The 23,377-nt window shown below is 46.5% G+C and overlaps 1 protein-coding gene and 1 long non-coding RNA gene across 2 annotated transcripts in view; both read right to left on the bottom strand.

Moving 5' to 3' along the window:
• Positions 1–2,103, bottom strand: part of LOC121671865 — a 64,207-nt gene extending 62,104 nt beyond the window's left edge. The window contains exons 1-2 of the mRNA XM_042044125.1: positions 2,049–2,103; positions 68–126 (exon numbers count right to left, since the gene is read on the bottom strand). Of these exons, the coding sequence (XP_041900059.1) occupies positions 68–86 (19 nt within the window). The 5' untranslated portion in view covers positions 87–126; positions 2,049–2,103. The remainder of the gene's footprint in view (positions 1–67; positions 127–2,048) is intronic.
• Positions 2,104–6,884: 4,781 nt separating this feature from the next.
• Positions 6,885–22,887, bottom strand: LOC121671730. The gene is made up of 3 exons (XR_006018588.1): positions 22,644–22,887; positions 19,588–19,590; positions 6,885–6,896 (listed from the first exon to the last, which is right to left on the bottom strand). It is a non-coding gene; the product is annotated as an uncharacterized LOC121671730 (long non-coding RNA).
• Between the last annotated feature and the right edge of the window lie 490 nt (positions 22,888–23,377).

The raw sequence follows: 23,377 nt of genomic DNA, 5'->3' as shown, positions 1-23,377 counted from the left end.
ACCACTAATCTACCAAAATACACACACACAGAGACACAAAATTCATGGAAAGACCTCTTGTACTTACGTGTTGCACTGAGCCGCATGCAGGAAGGTAGCTGTGTCAGTGCCAGCCATGTTGAAGACCTGCAAGACCCAGGTATTTGTGAAGATGTTATTTGTTGGCTTTGTGACTTTCAACTGAAAAACAACCCCCGCTTCCCCAGAGCCACCTACAATTTTGCTAATGATGTTCTAATTTTAAACGTTGTGTGTGAGAGACAGGGTAAGGAGAAATGTTCTAGGTATTTTAACCTCTTAATGCTGCAGCTGTAATGCAAGAATGTTTAAGAAACACCTGGAATGCTCCTTCATGGGTAACTATTTCTTTCCCGCTGAAGAAGAAAGGGGGGGGGAAAAAAGGCAAGTCCTTAAGCCATGTAGTTCACACCTTCAGAGGTAGCGACCCTGCTTGGTTAGGACAAATGGTAGGACATGCAAGGTGATGATTGAAATCAAGGTCTCCTTCTCAAACACTTTTTTCCCTTTTCTCCGTCCAAGTAGGTCACCCCTCTCAGCTGATTTTGTGTAATTGGTCTAGTTTGTTAAAAAGAGAAAAGAACCCGTCCTGCAGCATATGCTACCAGGAGAGCTAGTGCCCTGCTGCAGAGGGAGAGGGCTTGCTAAAAGGGAGCATCACCAGCTGTGGCCGTTTTAGACTTCTTTCAGGATGTAGCAACCTGGATTTCTCAAAACCTCTTCAGTAGAAGCAGCACAGCAAAGGCGTTTCCTGGTGGCTCCCTGCTAATAACTGCACCGAGCTACAGCCTGGTCACCAAACCACGACTGCACGAGGGCAGCCGAGCTCTCCTCATCCCAAACACGCAGCGCTCAAGCTTTACCTTGGCATCCCCCCTCCCGGGTGACAGCAAGATGTGCTGTGTCGGTGCGGAAGCCTGATTGCTCATTCCCCTCGCGCAGTCCCTAGAAGAGGTGGGTGCTCTGGGGCGCTCCCTTGCCCGGGGAACAGGCGGCACCGCTGTTCTGGAACCTTCCTGCGCATGCTAGCCCAGTGCCTGCATCCCAAAATCTGACTGGCAAAAGCGCGCTCCTGGAGAGCGGCTGCTCCTCCCGACACACCAGCAATCAGAAGAGGGCTTTTTCACATACTGTATTTCCCAACGAAACCTTAAAGTAATTAATTGTGCTTTTGCTTGCTCCTCGTGAGCTACGTAGTGGCTAGAATGTGATGGCCGCTAAGTTTGGAGGGATTTTAACTAAAAAAACCCACAAAACCCAAAACCCAACTGAGACCAGAAACACACACCCCAACAACGGAGGTGCAGCAGTGCCCTTTTCCCTGCAGCTGCTCTCAGGGACGCAGGTCCTGCCACCCCTCTCCGTACAGCCCCGACTGCGCCGTGCCCGGAGCAGCCTCTGCATCGCCCCGCACCGCACGGCAGCTGCCCGAGGCAGGGCCACGCGCGGCTCCTCCGCGCCAGCCCGCGCAGCGGTGCGCGAAGGGCAGGTGGCCAAGGCGAGCCCCCCACGCGAACATCCTCACCGGGCGGCGGCGGCGCGGCAGCCCGGCCCCCGGGATCGGGGCTTTGTCCGTACCACTTCCCATCCTAAGGAGTTCTAGAAACTTTCCGGGAAGCGCCCGGGGCGTGCAGGGGCTCTGCCCCAGGGCTGCCGTAGTGCAGGTGCCCGGCCCCGGCCGAGCATCCGCCCGCACCGGCACCGCGACCCCCGGGCGGGCAGGACGAGACGAGACGCTCCCCTCCTCATCCCGGCCGACCGGACCGCCGGAGGTCCGCGGGGCTGCACCCCCGGGCGCGGCGGAGCCGCGAGCAGCTACCGCCGGCCTCCCGAAGCCCGCACCCCCGCTGCCGCCCACGCCCCCGGCCCCCCGAGCCCCGCAACAGGTACGACCCGGGCGAGTCCCCCGCGGCCGCCGCCCCCCGGCATCTTCCCACGGCGGCGGCGGCGCCGGTTCCCCGCCCCCCACGGGGAGGGGAGGGGATGGGATGGGGGGGCCGGAGCCCCGCTCCCGCCGCCCGCGCACTCACCCCGCAGCAGCCCCGGCTCGGCACGGCTCGCCCACCTGCCGGGGCCCGGCCCGGCGCGGCGGCGGCGGCGGCTCGCAGCCTCCCGTACTGCAGGAGGCAGGCAGGGGCGGGGGCGGCGGGGCCGTATATACCGGGCACCCCCGCCCCCGTTCGCGGGGAGGGGGGGACGGACGGTGCGGGGGGCGGTGCGGTGAGCGCGCGCGCGCGGCGGCGATCAGGTGACGGGGCAGCCCCCGACACTGCGGAGCCGGGCGGGACCCGCCGGGCGGCGGCCGCGGGGGGCGGCGGGGGGAGCACCGCGCCACGCCACGCCACACCGCGAGCGGGACGTGCGGAGCTCTGGAATGCCTCGGGAAGGGGCCCGGGGCGGATCGGGAGCGGCTCCGTCCTGGAGCGCCGGGTCCCTGACACCCCTTTCCCCATCCCCGTCCATCCCGACGCGCGCCCGGCCGGCGGGGGACTCCGTGCAGCATCCGCCGGCCCGCACCGTCGGAGGTGCCGCTCCCGCGGGGGCCCTGCCCTGCCCCGCCTCCCCCCGGGGTCGGTACCGATCGCTGGGTAGCGCCTCCGCAGTGACTTCTCCGGTGGCCGGAGGTACCCGCGGCTCGGGCGAGCGGTGGGAATAGAAACCAGCGTGCCCAGGCCGTTCTGAAGTGGGCAGAGGGGTTGTGCGGGGGGGCACGGCGGGAGGAGCCGCCTGTGTCCCCGCACCGCGCGCTCTGCTGGCGTGAGGACAGTGGCTGCGGTCCACGCCTATGGTGGGATGAGTTTCATTAAACACACTGACCCCGGGGTTTTCTCTATTGAAAAAAGATCAAGAGGGCTGCACGTTCTCATTGAAAGGGACTGTCAGCCTGCAGTAAGGGTGAGCTGACAGCTCGCTTTTACAGCGTGATGCTGGTGAACCTCCGCTTCTGAAGATTAGTGTTTGGTGCAGCTTCCTGCGGGGGAACACCCGCCCTGCCAGGGTCCTTGTCTCCTGCCTGCTGCCCACGCGGAGTGCTGGAGAAGCAGCAGGCTTGGCTGACACGTGACCCCTACTGCTCCCCACCTCTGAAATCTGGTGCCTGAGAACACTGAGTTGCTTAATTCAGGCTCCTGACCCCTCTTCTGGGCAACGGGGCTGCTGCTCTTTAATGTAGCATCTCACCACCCCACCCCACTGGAGAATACACCTCCACATTCCACCTTGCTGTGTCTGTGCCTGCATCCTGGTTTTCTGTCAGATGAGACTTTTGGACAAACGAGAGCTGTGACGAACTTCTGGGAGCACCCACCTGCATCAGCAGGGCACTGAGGCACATACCAGGGCTCAGTCAGCAGCTGTGGGCTGAGCGATACGTTCACAACCCTCTGCTTCCAGAGGAAATTTTGTGTTTAAAACATAAAATAACCCATGACTTCCTAACTTCACTCCCCCCTCCAAACCCCCCCCCAAACACCAAACTCATCCAAACGCCCCATTTGATCCTGTTTGCCAGACCATCCAGCAGATGCCCCTACCCTGCTAACATTTTGTCCTAGGTTTTTTTGGGTCCACCGATGCTGGGGGCAGGGGACAAATCCCGAGTGAAACCCCAGGGCTGCATTTGCCTGTTCCATTCCCAGTGCCCCTGACCTGTACCCAACCCGCTGTGCTGGTTCCTCTTGCCTGTCTGCACCACACAGCAGGGCTGGTGGGCAACCCCCCACCCTGGGCAGGCACACCCCAGCCCCTCTGCTGCCATTTCCACGTCTCTGCAATTACTATTAGCTGTAGAGATTTATGTGCTCCCCATCTTTGCAGGGTTTGGTTGTCATGTGGCTCCTCCCTGCAAATGGCACCTTTTTAGGTAGTTCTCGTGGAGGGAAGTGCACTGGTGCAGAGCTGCCACTCCTCTGTAGGCATATATACTCCTTGGGATCAGGGCCCTTTTGGTGGCATATGTCTAGACTGATGTGTATTTTTCAGGTCAAATCCTTAAATCAAAATGTGTTTATTTCCATGGATGTTTTAAGTTTTCACAGAAATATTTTCTTAGTATTTGTATTTTATTATTATTCATTTCATTACTGCAACCTTTGTTGCAGTCTCTACTCATTTGTGTAGTCTCTGACAGAGAGGAAGCAGAGGTGTGTGCTGGGTTGCACCTTTTTTCCCTCATGGAATAGGTACCCTCACATTAGTGCATTAGCATCTTTTTCTCCCAGAAAACTCTTAAAGCTTTAACCTTGCAGCTTACTGCCATGTAATCATAAAGCTGTGTTTTTCCTGCTAGAAATTTCTCATAGGAATTTGTCTCTCTGACATGATCTACTTACTGTTTTTTCCTTGTCAAGTGCAGGCTTGTTTTTCAATAAAAATAAAAGCTAAGAGCTAATTCTGAAATCCTTAGTCAGACAAAGCTTGCACTGAAATCAAGGGGAGTCTTGTCTTGGTGTAAAGATTGCAGGTTGAGGATCAAAATCATTATAATAAAACATTGTCGCAGGAGCAACATCTCCCACTTCAAAAATAAACATCTTTGCTCCAGTTAGCTATTTATGTAGCTGCAGGAGACTATTGATTTAGGAAAGCTTTCTGGTGCACAGATGCTCTAAACCCTTAGCACTACTAAGAAGCAGCAAAGCTCAGGAGGAGCAGGTTACAAAAGAAGTATAATATAAACCTCTGCTCTCTTCTGCTCCTGGCAGTACTCAGGTAAAGCCTCTGGCTCACCGTCAACTGAGACACCCCTTTGACAGCTCTTTGCCCCTTCCCATGCCCAGGTGTTCCCAGCCAGGTTGCACAGCCAGTAGAATTAAACATTTGCCCGTGGTGGGGACATGGGACTTCAGAGCCTGGCAAAGGCACTGAAGAGCAAGGGCTGCATCCCTGCTTGAGTGTAATACACCTGTAGCTTCTCCTTCCTTACCTAAGAGATTCTTAGGTAAGATTACAAGATTACAAGAGATTACAAGAGGGACTACAGAAGTTTTGGTAATTGTTTCAAAACAAGATCCAATCTACTAATACATCACTAGCACAGATAAAGAGGCGGGGTGGGCAGAGAGAGAGGGGGAAGGCATGCTTAAGTAGCCTGAGTCAAACAGAGAATTTGTCATCACATTTGTATAGATTTCCCAAATTTCTGTGGTAATCTTTCCATTATACTTATGATAGAAGAATACTTTCAGAGTTACTTTTGAATACGTTAGGTTACATTACATAAGACAGAAAATTGAGTCTTTAAACAGTGCTATGAAGTGTTTCCAATGAGTCCAACTCTATTGCCAATGAATAGCAAAGCTGCAAATAGCAGAAGGAGTTGATTACTTTTGAGTCTTGCAACTTACAGTACATAAAATTGCTTTTAAGGTAAATTTCTAGGAATTAGGCTGGTGACTTAAGTGGGAAAAGAGTTGGGCTTAAAAAGTGTTAAAATTATTTTTGTGGGAGAAGTTGGAGTCTTTCTCACTGCTTCTGCCAAAGACTTTTCCTCAACAGGTGTGTAAAGAATTAAGTGCTTTGTTAAGTAATGGCCACAAAGACCCAACCTTTTTGGCCCCTCCCCAGAAGACATTGCTACTCTAACAAGAAATAGATAAACTTGAGTCCACAAGCAAATTTTTATCTCAAGGGAAGGCAAGTATGGTATTTCCGCACTAATGAAAACAGATGTTAACAGAAAAGAAGCTGAAACAACAAATCACCCAGAGAAAATCTAAGTTGCTCAGCCTTTAATCTATTTAACATAAATAACTTCCATAACTATGCTGAATAGGGCAGTTGATCAGAAGTCCTAGTATGGAGGCTTGGAAGTCATGGTATGAAATTTATTCATCTTACGTCCCACATCTCAAAAAATGGCAATATCCATGTCTGATGTTCTGAGAAATGCCAGTACCACATAATTCCATTTAGTGGCCCATTTACGTAGAGCCTAGCTCTCTGCTGAAGTGAAAATACTGTTTCGGCATAGCTGGAGTATACAAAAGTAAGTTGCATGCACTGGATCGGTACATCAGCATTTAACATCCTTTTGGGGGCAGGCAGATGTGGCAGCTCAGCCATCAGGCAACCCTCACAACATGTTCAGAGCTGCCTTCTGATTACCCAGACACTTCAAGCTCCTCTCCTAAAAGCAGCAGGTGAACTCTGATTTATTTGCAGTACACGAGAACAGGATAAGTGCTGTATTACCCCAGTCAGAAGCTGGCAAACCCCATTTACCCATTATAGTCCTGTGGACTCTTGTGTCTGCGTAGCAGAGCTTGACTCGAAAAGCCTTACAAAGATGAGCAGTGAGCTTGTCGCTGTGTTGGGGGCACACTTTGTAGATTCAGTTTTGTTCTTGTGTGGAGGCCGGTGGGCCTGCTGGACAAGGAACGAAAGGAGTCCTATGGTGGGACAAATCCTAGGTTCCTTTCCAGCTTATGGTGACTGAAAAGCTTCCGCCAGAATGCTCTGTTCTGGCCTGTTAATGTACTCTGCTCCCCTGGTAGGCTCCGTTGGCCGCTCCACCCCTTGTTACCTCGTACGCCCTCAGAGTTCCTCTATTGGTTCCCTACCTTGGCCCCGCCTTTATACCGCCCCTTGCCCTCAGATCATTGTTCTGGTGCTCTGTCCACTCCCCTACGTAACCCTAGACCCCCCATTGTTCTGCCCCTGCTTCTCTGGAACCATGCATGAGTGTGGATGCATTAAATCTCTCCCGTAGAACCCCATGTGAAGACCCTTCCTGCTCATTCATCGTCGGACTGTTTTTGCCAGCTATCCAGTGTGTGTGTGTGCAAGTGTGGTGGCTGCACCGAGAGGCTTCCTCCTGGAGATGCCTTTTGGGAAGGTCGAAGCACTGTACCATCCAAAACCGCCGCGACATTCTTCCCCTGAGCTGCAGGTACCATTGCCTTGCTCTCCTGTCAGCCACCAGCCCTTTTCCCCACAATAGGGATATATTTACTTGCTCTGCCACGTCTATTTAGGACTTAGACACTGGTGACCACAAAATAATCATACACAAAATGGGGCCCTGAACTTAGCTGAGAGATCAAGGCATAGCAAAAATGATTTGCCCATCTAGTACCTACATTGGGTAGTTCTTGGAGTAATAGCAGTGCTAAAAGCAGCAGACTGCAGCTCAGACCTTCAGAGGCTTGCCAGTTTCCCATGGGGCTTGGGGAAGAGATAGCCCTCTCCTTCCCTCCCTCTACTCCAGAAAGGAGTTTTTTTGGACCCTCTTGCAGCAGATGTGGGTCTGGCAACCCTTGATGGAACAGGACCTAGGAAACCCTGGGAGAGATTTCTACATATGGCTACAAAGCTGCAGAGTGGCCCAGGGGACATCCCTTGTCATGTCCTTAGTCCTCCATCAGGGAATGATGGAGCTGGGCCATTGTCCATAGCAAAGGGCCTGCAAAAAATTAATTTATTATTACTGTAGGGTGTCTGAGTTGAATTGACTGAATCTAAGGAGTTGATGCTCATCATTTCCAAGGGGTCTGCCCGTTCATTTAACAGTAGAAAATGACCAGGGAGGGACCACAACAGCCACCATCACCTTGTAACCTTTCAACCTTGTAAAACTTTGGTTTAACACATAGACTGCTTCTGTTGCTTTCCCATACATTACAATGTTTGTAGGAAAGAGTCCTTTGTATGCCACCTGCCCTCCAAAATGCAAATCCCCCACTTAAAATGAGAGCAGTGGGCAGCCTGCAGACTACAGGTGACATAAACCGGAGCTCAAGAGCTCATGATGTCATAAAATGGAACACAAGCTGCAATGTTTGCATTTAAATTGAGCTGTCTCAACAAATGCTTTGGAATTGTTCATAAACAAGGGGTTCCAGTAAAAATGTGACTAATGCCATTAGTCATCAGAAGTGGACCTTCCGCATTGCCACCAGTGGCAGAGTTCCTGCTGCCTTCAGCAGGAGTGGATTATGTTTCCAGGAGATTTAGTGCCCTCACCTAGCATGTCAAAACTGTCAAGGTCCACAGTATGTGAAATGTTATGTTTAATAGCAGAAGAAAAGACTGTTTAGGAACACGAGGAAGCTGATGTGAAAGGGGCAATAAAAGAGTGCATTAAATGATGATGCCTCTTTTGAAAGGAAATTCACAGGCATCTGGGGCCATTACCTTTCATATCCCAGCAATCAGGAAATTAACCTTTAACCCTTCTCTGTTGACCTCCTCTCCTTTCTCTTTTTCTGTCATTCATTCTTTTTTCCTAGTGACTGGAGAAGATAGATACAGTCTATGATTTATGCTTCTGAAGGCTACAGTCTGCCTCCTTCCTATACCTTCCCAAGTGCTTCAAAGTCTGTGTTCACTCAGCTCTAGAAAGAGTCAAAGCTTCACTCAGATTTACTTCCGTGTCATACTTTCCAACACCTGATTTGTTTATGCTTCATTTATTCCAAACCCCATGTTACCTAATTACCCCTGACCTAGATGTAAATCTTACTCCCATCTTTGCTGTCACCTGGAGGCAGGCAAAGCACTGGAGGTGTTGGGAGCCCTCTGCTTCAAGGAGAGGTTGGGCCCTTGGGAGTTGCACAGCGTGATGCTGCACAGGGGGTACATAGAAATACACCACGACCCTGTTACAAAACCAAAATCAGGAGTAAGAGCCGCCTTTAACATCTCATCCTGAGGGAGAGGAACGAAGGAGTAAATGACTGTTTCACCTTCTGATTCCAGGGAGATCTGGCAGATACAGCATCAGATAATAGGTTTCAGAAAAAGTGTGATAACATCACTTCTAAGAACAGAAATGGTGACTATAGTGCCAACAAACACTGGTTGCAACTCTTCAGGGCCATGATGACTGCACACAAAATCTCTGAAATGCTGTGAGTTAGCAATATTAGCTTTATCAGGAAAAGAACTAGGAGAGCAAGACATGGCCTCTTGTCATGGAAAATGGAAATTCTGTCTGAGTAAGGTCTGAGCAGCCTTTGCCTGCAGAGCAGCTGAAAGTCCTGAGTCATCACACTGAATTGTAAGCTGCCAGCTGCAAATCCAGCACTGAATTCCCACCTATGTTCACTGCATGTATGGAAAAGAAATTTTGCTGACATAGCTGTACTTCACTGCATGCCAAAATATGAGTTTCTCCTATGTTTTTGTTTCCTTTGGAGGTTTCCCCTCCCTGCCTTGGGTTGTGCCTCTTACCAAGAGCTAAGACCGGCATAACTAGTCCTCAGACCATCGCGCTCAGACACGTGGTGACTTGGTTCTTGCCTACACACCTGGTTTTTCAACTTTTTTACCTGAAGAAACCAAAAGTCCTTCCCTTTAAGCCTTGCTGGGTCACGCAGGTACTGTTCAGCGTGTCTGAAGTCACCCAGAAGCTGTGTGCTGATTTAGCCTTGAGTGATGGCTTTTCCTCCAGAGCCATCTAAGTTCTTGCCCAGAGAAATGAAGACTGTGTGGGCACCGCCTGCAGTTCCTGATGACTGGCCCAGCTTCGCAGAGAAGATGTATTGAGAAGAGGTGATTTTTTCAGGTTATTGAATAGGGGTGTGCTCTGCATGGTGGAGGGTAGGAGTCTGCTTCCCCACCAGAGCTGCACCATCACTGCTTGTCCCCTGCTCTTGTGCAGACCCTGCCAGCTCACAAGGCACCATTCAATTTATTTCCTCTGGGCCCTGTCAGAGGATTTGCTGCTATTTGCAGAGAGCTGCTCTGAAGCTTCTGGGGAGGTGTAGTCTTCGCTGGTGTATTTGCCAGCCACTCGAGGCGACTGTCTCCTCCCCTGGCTGTGGCAGCCCCAGCACGCTTTGCTTTTTGGTGGGTGCTCCCATCCCTCTGGGAACTGCAGCAGTGGCACATATGCGTGGGACAAAAGGGTGCCTCCTGCTCTGTCTGGGACCAGGAGTGCTCAAGGGACAACATGTCAAGAAGCTGGTAATAGAAATAAATGAAGGCAAACCCCCCTCCTATTGTCCACAGAGGCTATTTTTGGTGCAACTATTTTAAGGGTTGTTCTCCTGGCATTCCACATCCTGACATTTCAGCACATTTGCCTCACCTACTGTCTGCATTACTGGGTTTTCAGCTACAGATCATCCCTATCAAGCCACTGCAGTGATTTTTTTTATGCCCTATCTGTGTTGTACACACAGTGTCATCAGCACCTTTCATTTATAAAACAATAACTCCAGGAATAAAAGGGGCGTATCCACTCTCCCCCTGCCCCCAGCACTTACAAGCCTCAGCATCATTTTAATATTCAATGTATGATGCCTTAGTTGGGCAAAACACACTTTGTGCAGGAGCTGTTTAATAAAATAAAAACATGCTCCAAAGTGACCCACATGACAGGGGTAATTTAGTATGCTGCTCTTTATGCTTTCTGTCTTACTTCTGCTGTTTACAGATTTTTTTTTTCCTCATCTGCACAGGGAATAGATGCTGATGTTGTCCTTTTAATGAATAAATCTCTTTTTAGTATGTTGGCCAGCACAATAAAAAAATTATCAAACAAATTAGAGCCTGAACCTGCAACCTTTTCTGATGAAAAGAAAACCTGCTTGTGGGCCAGCTCCCTGGCTTACAAGGGGCTTTTTCTGGAGGAAGAGCTGCTCGCGTGAGCTACACGTACAAGGTCTCAGAATTTTTGTGCTGCAGAGCTTGACTGTCAGCCAAAGCTGGAGGCGGCTCAGCAAAGGGGATAAAGGTGGTTGTCAAAGACGAGTCTCAATTTCCTCTTCCTCTGCCACCTGCTGCGTTGGAAGGACCAAAGGTTGCTGTAATTTATACCATGGCTTAAAGTCTTGGTGGCATGGTTTGTCTCCAAAGCAAGAATTATGTCTGTGGACGCTTTTCCAGCAGGAGAAATTTTTAATGGTGCCTCCAAAATGACATAGATTGCAAAGTAGATTGATGGGAAGAAGTCCCCACAAAGGCTGTTAAATATGAAGGCAGCAGCTGAGCCTCAGGTACCCTCTGAGCTGTCAGTGTCTGGAGGATGATTGTCTAAAGGAGAGGCACTTCCTGACATTGCTCTTCTGCCATTAGCCATGGCGATCTCCTCCTGACCTGTTGTGTCTGTCCTTGTGTTTGGAGCTAACATCAGTGATTCCCAGCTGCACGTTACAGTGTTTTCACTTGGCTACATCCCAGAAAGCAAATGGCGAGGAATGGTCAGGTCATGGCATATATTGCCCCAACTGCCCTACATGAAGCTTCCCTCTTCCCTCCTGCCTCCAGTGGGAGAGGACTTGTACCCATCCTTGTGCAGGTGTTGAGGGACCAGCACAATGCAAATGCTTATGACCTGCATCCTCACCAGCTCAGCTGGAAGTGGATGTCCTGCCCAGAGCAGTTTGCCTGGCTCAGAAATGCCACCCAGCTTCAGCCAGGGGATTTTGTGTATAGATCAGGAGGTTGTACAGGACAACACCCGAGAGGCAGCAGAGCTCTGCAGCTGAGGTCGTCCCCAGCACGTGCCAGCTGCCCAGGCAGTGCAAGGGTCCCCAAGCGAGCTTGCAGGATGAGCAAAGCATCTTTTCCTGCGCAAGAGAGATGCTTTTTCTGGGGTTTCAGCCCAGAGAGCATCCATGTGTTGTCTGCTGCCTTGTGCCCCCCACTGTGGCACACCTTTTGCCAGGTTCCTCATCTGCATGGTGAAGAACAGCTTCATCTTTCTCAGCCTTTCAAAAGAGGGAAGTTGTGTTCCCAGGGGCAATTGCCAGTTCACAGAGTTGTGGACACTGATTTCTCAAAGCTGGAAATAACAGGATAGGAAGTGTGTGTACAAAGAACTATTTTTATCAATGGATGAGTTGTAGTAGGTGCAATAATAAAAAATTAAAACCTAGTATGACTAAACCAAGCTCTCAGCAGCCCTGGCTCCCACTGTGCTGAAAATGGTATCAGTCTAAGTCTTTTATGAGCTGAAACCTACCAGGTAGTCAAAACTCTGCTTGGTGTCTTCTCTTGCTCCAGCTAGAATAATCAATAAGGCCTTTGTGTTGTGCCTGGCAAGGAAACGACAAAAACAACTGCATCTTCAGCCAAGAAAAGCCCTGCAAGGGTAAAGATGATAGGATTTCAACTAAGCAGCAGAAATGCACTTTGGTATGAATAACTTTATAGGCTAACATGCCAATGCACACAGGAAATGTGGTGCTGCCAGATAGTGTTGGTTGAGTGTATCCAACAGCAGCCAGCAGCCTGTGGACACCAGTTTTAACACGTTGGTGGTTAGAAGACAAAGCAAATGCCAGCAAAATCCTATGAAATAATGCTAGTTTTACAGAAGCAGATATGCAGGGTGGATTATTTAGTAGAAAAAGAAAGGAAATAAAATCCAGAAGGCAATAATTCAAACAGTGACAGCTGACTGGATGCATGTCAAAAGGGGAGGCTAATTGAAGAGACATTTCTGCAAATACCCGAAATTTAAACAAAAGCAAGAATCTCCCACCTTCTGCAGTACTACCAAAGGTCTTCAGGCACAGAAGTAAGTCCCGGAGTAGAGTCATCAGAGCTCCCCTGTAAAAGAAATAAGCAGGCCCCCAGATCTGACCTGCCATCCAGAAAAATCTGTCTTCCTCCTCTGAGGGGGCAATCAGGGCCCCTAAGAGCATGAAATAGGTTAGTCTTGGTGGTTGTGTCCAAAGCCAGAAGGCTACTTTCATTTCTTCTTGCTTCCTCTGCCCCTCGGTGTAGCACATTTAATCTCTGTATGAAGCACAGGATGTTCATGTTTGCCTGAAGCACATGTTTCAGAAAGACTTTAATAATTCATTGAAATAATTAAGGGTGAGGAAATCCGTAACTTTCTGTGGCAGTTTGCTCCCACTGCCCATCAACCCTAGTGCTAAAAATGTGTGCCATATTTCCAATTAAACGGGTCTGATCTCACCATCCAGTCTTTCATATTTGCTGTCCTTTTCCTCCATGAGGTTAAAAGAGCTCTTTTATGCCCAATAGTTTTCCTCCCTGAAAGAGGAAGAAGCTACTGCCTGTCAAATCATTCCTCAGTCATCTTTCTGGTGAGGTAGACAGATTGAACTCCCAGCCTTCCACCAGAGAATCGCTCTCAGGTTGTCCAGTTGGTTTGGAGCTCTCTTCTTTATATGTTTGCTGACTTTTTCCAAATACTTCTGGGAACACGGATGTCAGAATTACACTTGCTATTCCCAATTTAGTCTCATCAGTGCTGCATACAGATGTGCTTAGTTGTTTTGTTGTTTGTTTTTCTTAATAAATAGCTGTTTCATCCTTGGCCATTGGGGTCCCTGGGTTTCTCTGAAGGACCCATCCCAGGCTGCAGATATTTCTTCTAGATGCAACAAGCATTTGCTGCTTCTGGTGCATTGTACGTTACAAAAAAGGACCCTCCAGTGCAAGCCATCTGAACTGTCCCATGTGTACCCACATGTTATTTGTCCCTCTGACCATTTTAGAATCATTGGTGAAGTGTGGTGTACACAAGGGCAGCTGGGGGAAGGTGGCTGGGGTGGTACACTCAGCGCAGGACTTCAACAAAAGAGAGTCACAAGGATTAAGAGTGCCTCTGGCTGATCCCACAATCAAGAGATCCCAAGTATCCCAAGAGGCTTGTGTTCAGTTTAGTTGTGGTCAGTGCCTCTGCAGCCAAAATCTGTCAAATAGCCTGAGGCACTTTGTGAAAGAAAGATGGGATTGCAGGTTACTTTTGGCTTGCTGTCTGGTTTTGATCTGCCTGCATCCATACTCTGCCCTGATCAGCTAGGAGGCTGAACAGTTTGGATAAAAGAACACTTAATAGGAATAACCCTTCTGCTCAGGTGATGGCTCTCTGAAACCAGGATAAGGGTGTGTAGGCCTCACTGGGAGCCTCTGCTCAGCTGTCCCATACTTACCAGAGGCGGTGTCAGCCCTGTCACCCACGCAATCTCACTGCACCTCACTCTGCACTGCTTGTCCCCAAAGCCACCACGTCTTTTTCAGGATGCAGATCCCTCCTCCTCCAATTTTGGAGTTGGCTTGACCATTCTTTGCTGAGGGTCCCATTCAGTCAGTTGTCCTGCCACTTGCTTAATCTTCGTCTTTTTTTTTTAGTGTCTGTTACATTATGAAAGCAAAGGGATTCTAGGGGCATAGATGAACAGCTTTTATTGATTCCCTTTCTCCTACACACAGGACGAAAAAGCATATATGAAGAGCAGGAATAGTCAGAGAGAAACTGAGCACAGAGAGCATTGCACCACGTCCACATCACCCAGGGAAGGATCTCTTTGAACAAACATGGTTTCCCAGAAATTGAGAGGGATTTTGCAGGACTTGTGAAATCAGAGACATCTGGGTCTCAGGGAAAAAAATTGGTAGTGTGGTTTGGGATCAGACCTGGGAAGCACAGCTCTTGTCAAGGAAAGAGGGATAGTTTCCTTTGTGGATGACCACAAGAGATAATGAGGGAACAAGTTTTGAGAAATTTTGTGCTGAAATTTTTTTGAATTTCAGTAATTTACACCAAGACATTTCTTCCAGCATCCAGGAGACAACTTTTGTGAATATATTTGTGATTACATGATCAGTGAAGGCTGTACATGAAGCAAAATCTTTGCCAGTGTTGTTAGAGATAATGGCATTAGGGAGAAATTCCAAGCAGGGATAATTACTCAGTGTTTAGTAGGCCTGGTTATGCAAGCTGCCAAAAAAGTAGTGAATTTGAATACCTCCAAGGAAGGACTTTTCTTAATGATGATTTTGTTTTATCACCATCATGCATTTGTTTGCTTGCAAAGGTTGTATGTGTGCTGTTTATTTCCCGCAATTGATGTACAAAAGGAATAAATAAAGCCTGGTGAGCTGAAGTGAGGAAAGATGGGCAGGTCAATAAATCACAAAGTCATTAAGAGCAGGGAGCAGATTTTTTATTGCATTGTGAAATGCACAGGAAGCCGCTGAACCCTCCTGCACACAGGCATGAGTCCAGTCACATGCATATTAAGAGATGAGCCATTGCATTTTGAAGATTAATATTTAGTGAGCAGGCATCATAAAAGAAGACATTACGGGAGTCAAAATTAGAGGCTGTGAAGATGTAATTGCTTGCTGTGACCACAGACTTCACAGTGGAGTTGATTCCACAGGCAGTGCAGTTTGTTGTCTCATTCATTGTTGGGCCATGCTGTTGTGGAGCTGTGGAGGAGCAGGACAGCGCTGTAGGGCAGCCTTGGTCACTTCCCTTGCTTTGGCTGAGTGAGACAAGGTGATGGAGAAGAGGGCCAGAGGAGTCTTCACCCCCACCTCCAGAAAAAAAAGAGTCCTTCACTCCCCAGAGTCTGTACCAGATGGATTAAAGTAGGGGAGGTAAACAAGAAATAGAGTATTCTCCCTTCTTCCCCAAACCCCCTGCCAAGGACTACAGCAGAGCGAAGGAGGAAGGCCAGTGGGAAGTGGTGGTGCCCATCCTCAGACTGTTTAGCAGATAGGTGGGGTATCATGTCTGGTCGAGGTGTCCACCAGGTGCAGCGACAATGCGGCCTGTAGAGCACCTGGGTGCTCAAAAGAAACTGGTGATGTGCAGCTTGTTAGGAGGGAATCAGAAACAACAGCCAAGAGGGTAAAGTGCTTGCAGGTGGTGAGGAGGTTATCTCAAAAGGCAGCTTACTACCTGGTCACAGTAAAGGTATTTCCAGTTATCAAAAGATGTTTTAAAAAGAAATAAAACCAGGCAGAAAGTAAGCAGCTGGATAGACTATGAAAGATGCCTTTAAGCGTAGGTTGTGTCCACACCAGGGAAAGCAGAAGAGCAAACAGGTGGAAACCCATAGTAAAAACAGCCTAAATGGATTTTTGTGGAATAATTTCATTGTTGGGCATAAAACCCAACAATAAAACCATTTTCAACTACATGAGGCAGAGGCCACTTGCCAGCAGACACATAGGGCCAAGAGATGACTGTGGGGTAATGGGAGCACTTAGAGCTAACAGGACCATAAGAGCAGAGGCAGACAACATCTCTGTGCTGGTGCTTGCTGGAGAGGAGCCTCAGGAGACCTCCCATGCCACAGCTTTTTCCAGCTGGAGATGAGCACGAAACAGCCTCAGACTGAACTGTCAGAAGAGGAGGCTTTAGAACAAGTTGATGAAACAAATAGCAACAAATCACTGGGTCCAGCAGTGGTTCAGGCTGGGCTCCCAAGGAGACTCAATTACAGGACTGCCAAACTACTGACTACCATGTGTAACCCTGCCTTCCATCAGTCATGTGCCAGGAAATGGAGGTGGTAAATAGGATACTCTAAATAAAAAAAGAGCTTTGGGAAACCACAGTCTTGTCTGTCTGCCTTCCATTCCAAGCAAAGTGTCAGGCGGTGTGATGAAAAGAGACCAGACAGACAAGTTGAATTGATACCAGAGGTCTGTTAGAGCCCTTCAGAGGAGCTGGTAGGTCTGTGGATGAGGATGACCCTCTGGACACCGTTTATTTGGCTTCCCCAAAGGTGATGACAGGTCTTTCATCCAAGTGTCTGCTTATCGTTTAGGAAAGCACACATATGTGTCTCTGTAGCCATAGTTTTGATGACATGAGCCAAGTTTTGCTCTCACCCTTGTGTGTGAGCTGGATTGAGCTCTGCAGGGGCTGAGGAGAGTCACCTGCCCTGTGGCTCATGCCCCACCTGGGCAAACCTCACTATCTCTTGGAGCTCCTACTGGGGATGTGGAGTCAATAAATATCATCACTGACAGACTGCCTTGGCTTAACACACACCCCGTAGTGCTATGTACTATACAGAAGCAATAATAAAGAAAAAAGTGTGTTCTTGCCAATAAATATTTAGCTACAATACATACCGTAGATGCTTAGAAGCAGTATCCAAGACTGGATTTGACTCTTCTGTGAGGGATGGTTTCATGTCTTGGTTGTTCCAGAGCACACCGCCAGGGCTAATGTCTGGGTCAAAAAACCCTTTCAGGCCCACGTCCTTCCCTGCAGCACTGCTGCCTGACCAACCTTTTACTTGTACAGCGCAGTATTCCTATGCTGTTCTTGTATTTACTGGATTGTGTCTGCTGCTGGAGGAGAGATCCCGGGTCTTCCAAATTGGTTTTGAACTCTAATCTCAACCTGCAGCCTACTTGCAAACCCATTTAGTTTGGGCTTATCTTCAAGTAAAATAAATATCTAAGATATTCAAGGAAATATGAGGAATTCTCATTTTTGAGCTGACAGCCTGACTCCTGTGCCTTGACTGGGGTGTGCTGGAAAGGAAACCTGGTACGGTTCTTCTTTTTTGGGATTTGTTTGGTCCTCTTTTCTAATTAAAGACCATTGCTCAAGGTTATAGAATCAGCTGATAAACTTGTTTGTGGGGTTTAAAAGATTAAATCAAACAAGGAAGCTGCTGGATGTGCATTTAAAAACAAATTTCTGGTTTTGCCTTTGAACAGTAGTGGTATATAATGTGATGATTAAAATGGAGGATGAGGAAATATGTTGCTTTGAACAATTTAATCAGTTATTTCCATAGGAGCATGTCAGGGAATCAAGGACTCTTGATTTCCCTTCATTGTTCTGCATAACTGAATATATTTGGGTCATTATATCTGAATAAACAAAATAACATTCTTAAAAGCAAAAAAAAAAAAAAAAAGAATAGTAATAGAAGCAGCAGATTAAGTGTGGAAAATCAGATTTAACAATTTTCAGAGTCCTTTTTTCCCACTGATGAACTGGGGATTTACATGACTAATGTCTATTAAAACACTTAAATACCCTTTGCCTCAATGGGAACTGACAATGGGAATATAAATCCTGCCTGCAGCCCATTCTGTCATATGAATCGAGCCTATGAGTGGCTTGGTTTCTTGGTGAGCAATTGGCTGGGGTGGAAAGCACAGCCAATGTTCATATAATAGGTTTTCATCTCTGAAGGCAAATGTCAACATCAATTTACCTCTGGGATCAGTGAGACCTCCTGAGGGATCTCAGCCCTGTGTGGAGGGGTCAGAGCATGAATCCCACGCCCAAGTTTTAGCAGACATGAGATCAGGCTGGCAGTCACACAGGGAAAGGCCGAGGAATGCTGCAAGAGTGGGATATGGTCCAAATCAGGATATTTTCTGAATGTAGAAGAAGGAGGATTGGTGATCAGAAATCAAGTTTTCTGTCCTGAGCACCAGGGGACAGTTATAAATAAGTTTCAGTAGCTGTTTTCTTTGTTAATAAAACAAAACATGTAAACACATCCTAGATGGCCATCCATCAGAAAGGCATTTTGCATCACATAGGTTTTATGAATATTAGATAATGGAGGGATGTAACAAATAGCCATTTTTGCCTCCCTCTTGAATACCAAATAATGGTTATTAGTATCTGTCAAATAAATAATGTGAATAATTTAACAAGACATCACTATTGTGCAAGAAATGATATCCCATTCTATTAAGCTTTGGATTCAGTTATTGTGCAAAGATAATAAATACATGCAGTAGCTACAGCAATTATGCCCTAGAAATCTACTTCAAGTGTTGCACTGCTTTAAGAAAAGGGAACCAGTCAGGCTCTGTGCACACCACACAAATTACATGCCAAATCTTCTCATGTCAACTGGCGTGGCTCCAGCTGTTCCAGCTGTGCTCTGTATACAGTCCCCTTCTGTACATTGGGATCATATATGCACACACCTTCCTAGCTCCAGCTCCTTAATAAAAGTGTATGTGACCTTATCATGTCAACTTGCCCTTTTTGCTTAACTTTTGAACCTTTCCCAGCAAAATCTGCCAGAGGTTTTGCAGGTAGATTCCACAAATCTGCATGGAAGTAGGGGACCAGGAAGGCAAGACAGATCACATCAATGAAGCTGGTATCTGTCTGTGCCATGCATCTACAGGAAATCTATCTTAATGCTGTTGGCCAGAGAGCCACAGGCATAAAGAAAGGTGCAACATGAAATATTAGATTAAAAGGATTTCAATGATCACTTGGAGGTGATGCTCCTGGAAGGCGTTGGCCTTCCCCTACCAAACAGAGCCACACTCACCTGCTTACAGGCTCAGGATTGCATATCGAATAGCTTACAACTATTTCAATGATCCTTCTAGAGTCCCGCTTGTTGCTCTTAATTTAATCAGTCAAAATAACTTGGAAAATATTATTATTTAAAATTATTATTTAGGACTGTAGAAGCTATTCTAATTACAGACCACATTGGGGCCATTACCTTTTGCCGGTATTTTATGTGATAAAACATTTCTTTCTGTACATAGAAAAGTGTTACCTATGTGCATGATTGTTTTCTGTGCTGGATATTGACTGCTCACTATTTTTTTCTCAGAATGAAGCTGGGGAAAAACATATATCTCTCAGCTGAAATTTGAAAGCTTCAGGATGAGGGCTGACAATTTTTTTGCAGCCAGGAACTTGTGTCAAGGACATGCTTTTTACCATCCCCAACCCAAACTTGTTTAAAGTACAAGAATATGAAAAAACCCCTCCATTGTGGGATGCATCTTATTAACTACTTGTCCTACTGACCACATGGATGTTATCTGATGCTAAATGATGGCATTAATTTTTTTAATATCTTTCTCAGAAAAAAGATGCAGAAGACTGCATGAAAAAGTAACTGTCTTAAAGCTAATAAAGTAAATGTCTCAAACATTGAAAGCTGCCAAAACCAAGACAGCCTGGACAACTCTCATTTTACTGTGGTACATCTACAGTATCTTGGGGCCAACCTGTGTTTTCTAAAGGACAGCTGGGTTGTGAAAAGCAACAGATCGTCACTGTGCACACCGGGAGTTTGCTTCTGGAATTGACCAGAGCTGTGAAACGAGTGGTTCTCTGCATCTCATTTCTTACATCAGCAGAACATGGGTTGCACATGGCAATGTGCTGTGGGCAGACAAAGGCCTGTTCTATGGCACAGCCAAATCCCCACCCAGAATCTCACCCTAGCCTTGTTTTCTGCCACAGAATCCCTTCGTGCTGGTGGAAAGGCACATGAACCAAGCTATTCAGAGACAGCAATTTGCATGTTGTGGTACCCAGCTTGAAATCTCAGGATTGGTGTTGGAGGAGTACTTGGCATGCACAGTTGCATCTGAAATCAATAGAAGCTATTTTCTGAGCCCGTAAAGTGCTGTAGAAAATATGATGTACTATGAAATGCCTTAGGCATTTCAAACCCTCCACCCTGACTTAGTGGGTAGTTTGGAGTGTTTGCTCAGTGTGTCTTGGTTCTCTGTGCATAACCATCTCCACTGATAATTCATCTCACCAGAAGCACCATGAGAGTCAGTTAAATGTTTGTGAAATGCTGATGCCACGTGCTGCAGCAAAGCCCAGGACGGCATGAATAATTCTGCTTTCAGAGCAGGGTGTGAAAAGTGTGCAATAAATAAGACAGTCATGCATTGATGATGAGGACAAGAAGGATTTTGAGGAGCAATTAGTGAGGGAGGGGTCAAGTAGAAAAAAACCTCAGTCGTATAGTGAAATAATTAAAGATGTTTCGTAGTCCACGTGCCCATAGGAAGTGGTAACAATTGCTCAGACAACCATGCAAAATTAAACACTCATTTAGGAGATCTTGTGTAATACCGTTGACCAGTTGCTTTGGTATTTGCAGGAGTGAGCACATCCCCTTGGTCTAAGAAAGTATGCTTGCATCCATACTGATATTTTTATATCAGATGAAAACCTGACACTCATGTTTCAAAGAGCACCAAGGCAGAAATACCACCTCTGCTGCCAATGTTAGATGGCCTCCTACAACTGCTATTTCATATGAAGTTTAATGATGTGGAAATGGGGAAAACCCAAAACCACAGCATTAAAAAACCCTCATCAAAATTCTCTGGAAGGGTGTTGCTGTACCATAGAGATGCTGTTTACCTATGGATGATTTCATTGTTCAGCTCCTTTTCTTCTCCTCGAACAATCTGGACTTTCATTAAGTGTAAATGAGAAAAAGGAAGAAAATGGAAAAAATAAAGAGAAAAATAATAAAAAGGAGCAGTGTATGGATGTCTTTACTGAGATAGGGTGGGGCTGAGAAGCTTTTCTTCACAGCAAGAGTTTCTGGTGGATTTGCCTGCTCTTTTGGGAACAAGAAAAAATAAGGCACATTTACAAGCCCCATCGAAATTAACATTTTCAGCTCAGTTTTCAGGGGCATAAAGTGGTTGCTGGATAACATTCTGCTAACAGTGGGATGTTTATTCCATCTAGTAAAGAAGGATACAAGCCTGGTAAGGCTGCTGAGACTGCTGATTTCCATTGTTGTATCAGCTCTTGCCCCAAGTAGTGGCACATTGCAAAAATGTTATTTGAGAAAATTACAATAATGTTTTCTGATATCTGCTCCAAATACACAAAATACAAATTGTTTTGAAAGAGATGAGTAGTGTGTTGCAAAGCACCATGCAATTAAATAATTGGTTGTGAGCATCTTTTCTTATTAAAATGAAGCAATTGTAAATAATAGAATGATATTTAAATGAAATGGTATGTAAGGCCAGTAAGAAAGATTTGCAAGAAACGTTTGTAAGTGCATTATCTCTAAGTAGAAAATTTATAAATTATAATGAATTATACAAATGTATCCTGACATAAAAGGGAAATGTTTGATCAAGAGGCTGAATACGTAAGGATTAAGTTCTTTTTATTGAGGAAGTTTCTCCTGCCTGTATGCAGTATTTATAAAATGTGCTAAAAGTTTATAAACTGAATAGATATTTGTTAAAATACGAATTTAGTGGATTTAAAATATGAAAATATGGAAGGTATATTTTAAATATTTAATGAAACAATTATGCTGTATTAACACTATGTTCTTTATTTCTTGGATTAAAAATTCACAGGGATTTTTCATCCCTTGCATCTTTATTTGTCATAGATTTTATTAGAGTTATTCTCTGCACATTTTCTGAATCAGCTGAGTACTAATAATTTTCACATACACTTTAGAATACCTGTACTATGTTTTCCAAATGTATTATAATGTATAAGAAGGTGGGCTCCAAGCCTGTCTCACCACAGATCTCCTGTGTGCCTTTGGGGCAGTTAACTGAGCTTTGCTTTTGCACTGGGCGGGTTGAAGACTCGCTCCCAAATGTCTTCCCTGGCTGAACTTCCAGGTGCTACCCAAGCTGAATCACTGGTGAGGCGATCCTGAAGTTAAGTTTCTCACCACAGAAGCCACCCAGAAGCCACCAGTGAGCCACTGCACCTTTCTGTAGTACAGACACTGCTTGAAGCAAAGGACATTACCACCAAGTCCTGCACCATCTTAACCAGCTAACTGGATTTAAGATGAACCAGCCAGTGAAGCATAGCAATCCATGCACAGGCACAGAGGTACAATCATGAAACAGAAAAGGAATGGTCACAAACTCCTGACTGTTTGCAGCTTGGAGAATGAAATGTTGTTCTGACTGCTAATGGCTGCTGAGCAGAGCTGAAGCACCTCTTCTACAAAGACAGGCTGAGAGAGCTGCTGTTGTTCAGCCTGGAGAAGAGAAGGCTCCAGGGAGACCTTAGAGCACCTTTCCATACCTAAAGGGGCTTCAGGAGAGCTGTAAAGGAATTTCTTATGAGGGCATGTAGCAACAGGACAAGAGGGAATAGCTTCAACGAAGAGAGGGTAGGGTTAGATTATTAGGAAGAAGTTCTCCTCTACAAGGTTGGTGAAGCACTGGCATAGGTGGCCCAGAGAAGCTGCGGATGCCCCATCCCTGGAAGTGTTCAAGGCCAGGTTGGATGGGGCTCTGAGCAACCTGGTCTATTGGGAGATGCCCCTGACCACGGCAAGGGAGCTGGAGCTACATGGTATTTAAGGTCCCTTCCAACCCAAATCATTCTATGATTTTATGACCTCTTTTAACTTGTGGAAAGTTAGGTTGGAAACCTAATGAAGGGCGAGGATTGATGCCAACAGGCCTAGTATCTTTGTGGCTTTTCCACCAATATCTCAGCAATGCTATCAGAGAAGTTAAAACTCAGAACTGCAGTGATGTCTTGCAAAGAAGCTTTTAGAGAAGGATTAAACACATCAGCCAGGACAAGCATTACTGGCAACCTTCATGTAGGATTTACCCAAAGGTGGTGAAAATATCCTGTGAAACAGAGACAGAACTCAGTGTTCCAAGGTCAAATTTACTGATAACTTCACAAAGATGTTTCTACATTTTGCTTTGCCCAAGATATCAGTGTAATACTTGCAAGGAAACTGTTTTGGAAAATGGCTCTCTGGAGTGCTACTATGCTGCTCTGTGCTCTGGAGTGTAACAAGGCAGAACTCACATCTCATTTCAGGCAGTGTTTTTCTCATAAGAGAACTGATCCCAGATTAGCTCTGAAGACAATAAAAATGTTACCGGTACCATTTTTTTTTTCTCTGTGGAATAAAAAAAA

Source organism: Corvus kubaryi, unplaced genomic scaffold, assembly GCF_017639235.1.
Source record: "Corvus kubaryi isolate FWS band 111438036 unplaced genomic scaffold, C.kubaryi_AGA036_p1.0 37398, whole genome shotgun sequence".
NCBI lineage: Eukaryota > Metazoa > Chordata > Aves > Passeriformes > Corvidae > Corvus > Corvus kubaryi.
Note: the sequence above shows the minus strand (reverse complement) of the source record. Positions and strands in the feature narration are given on the sequence as shown.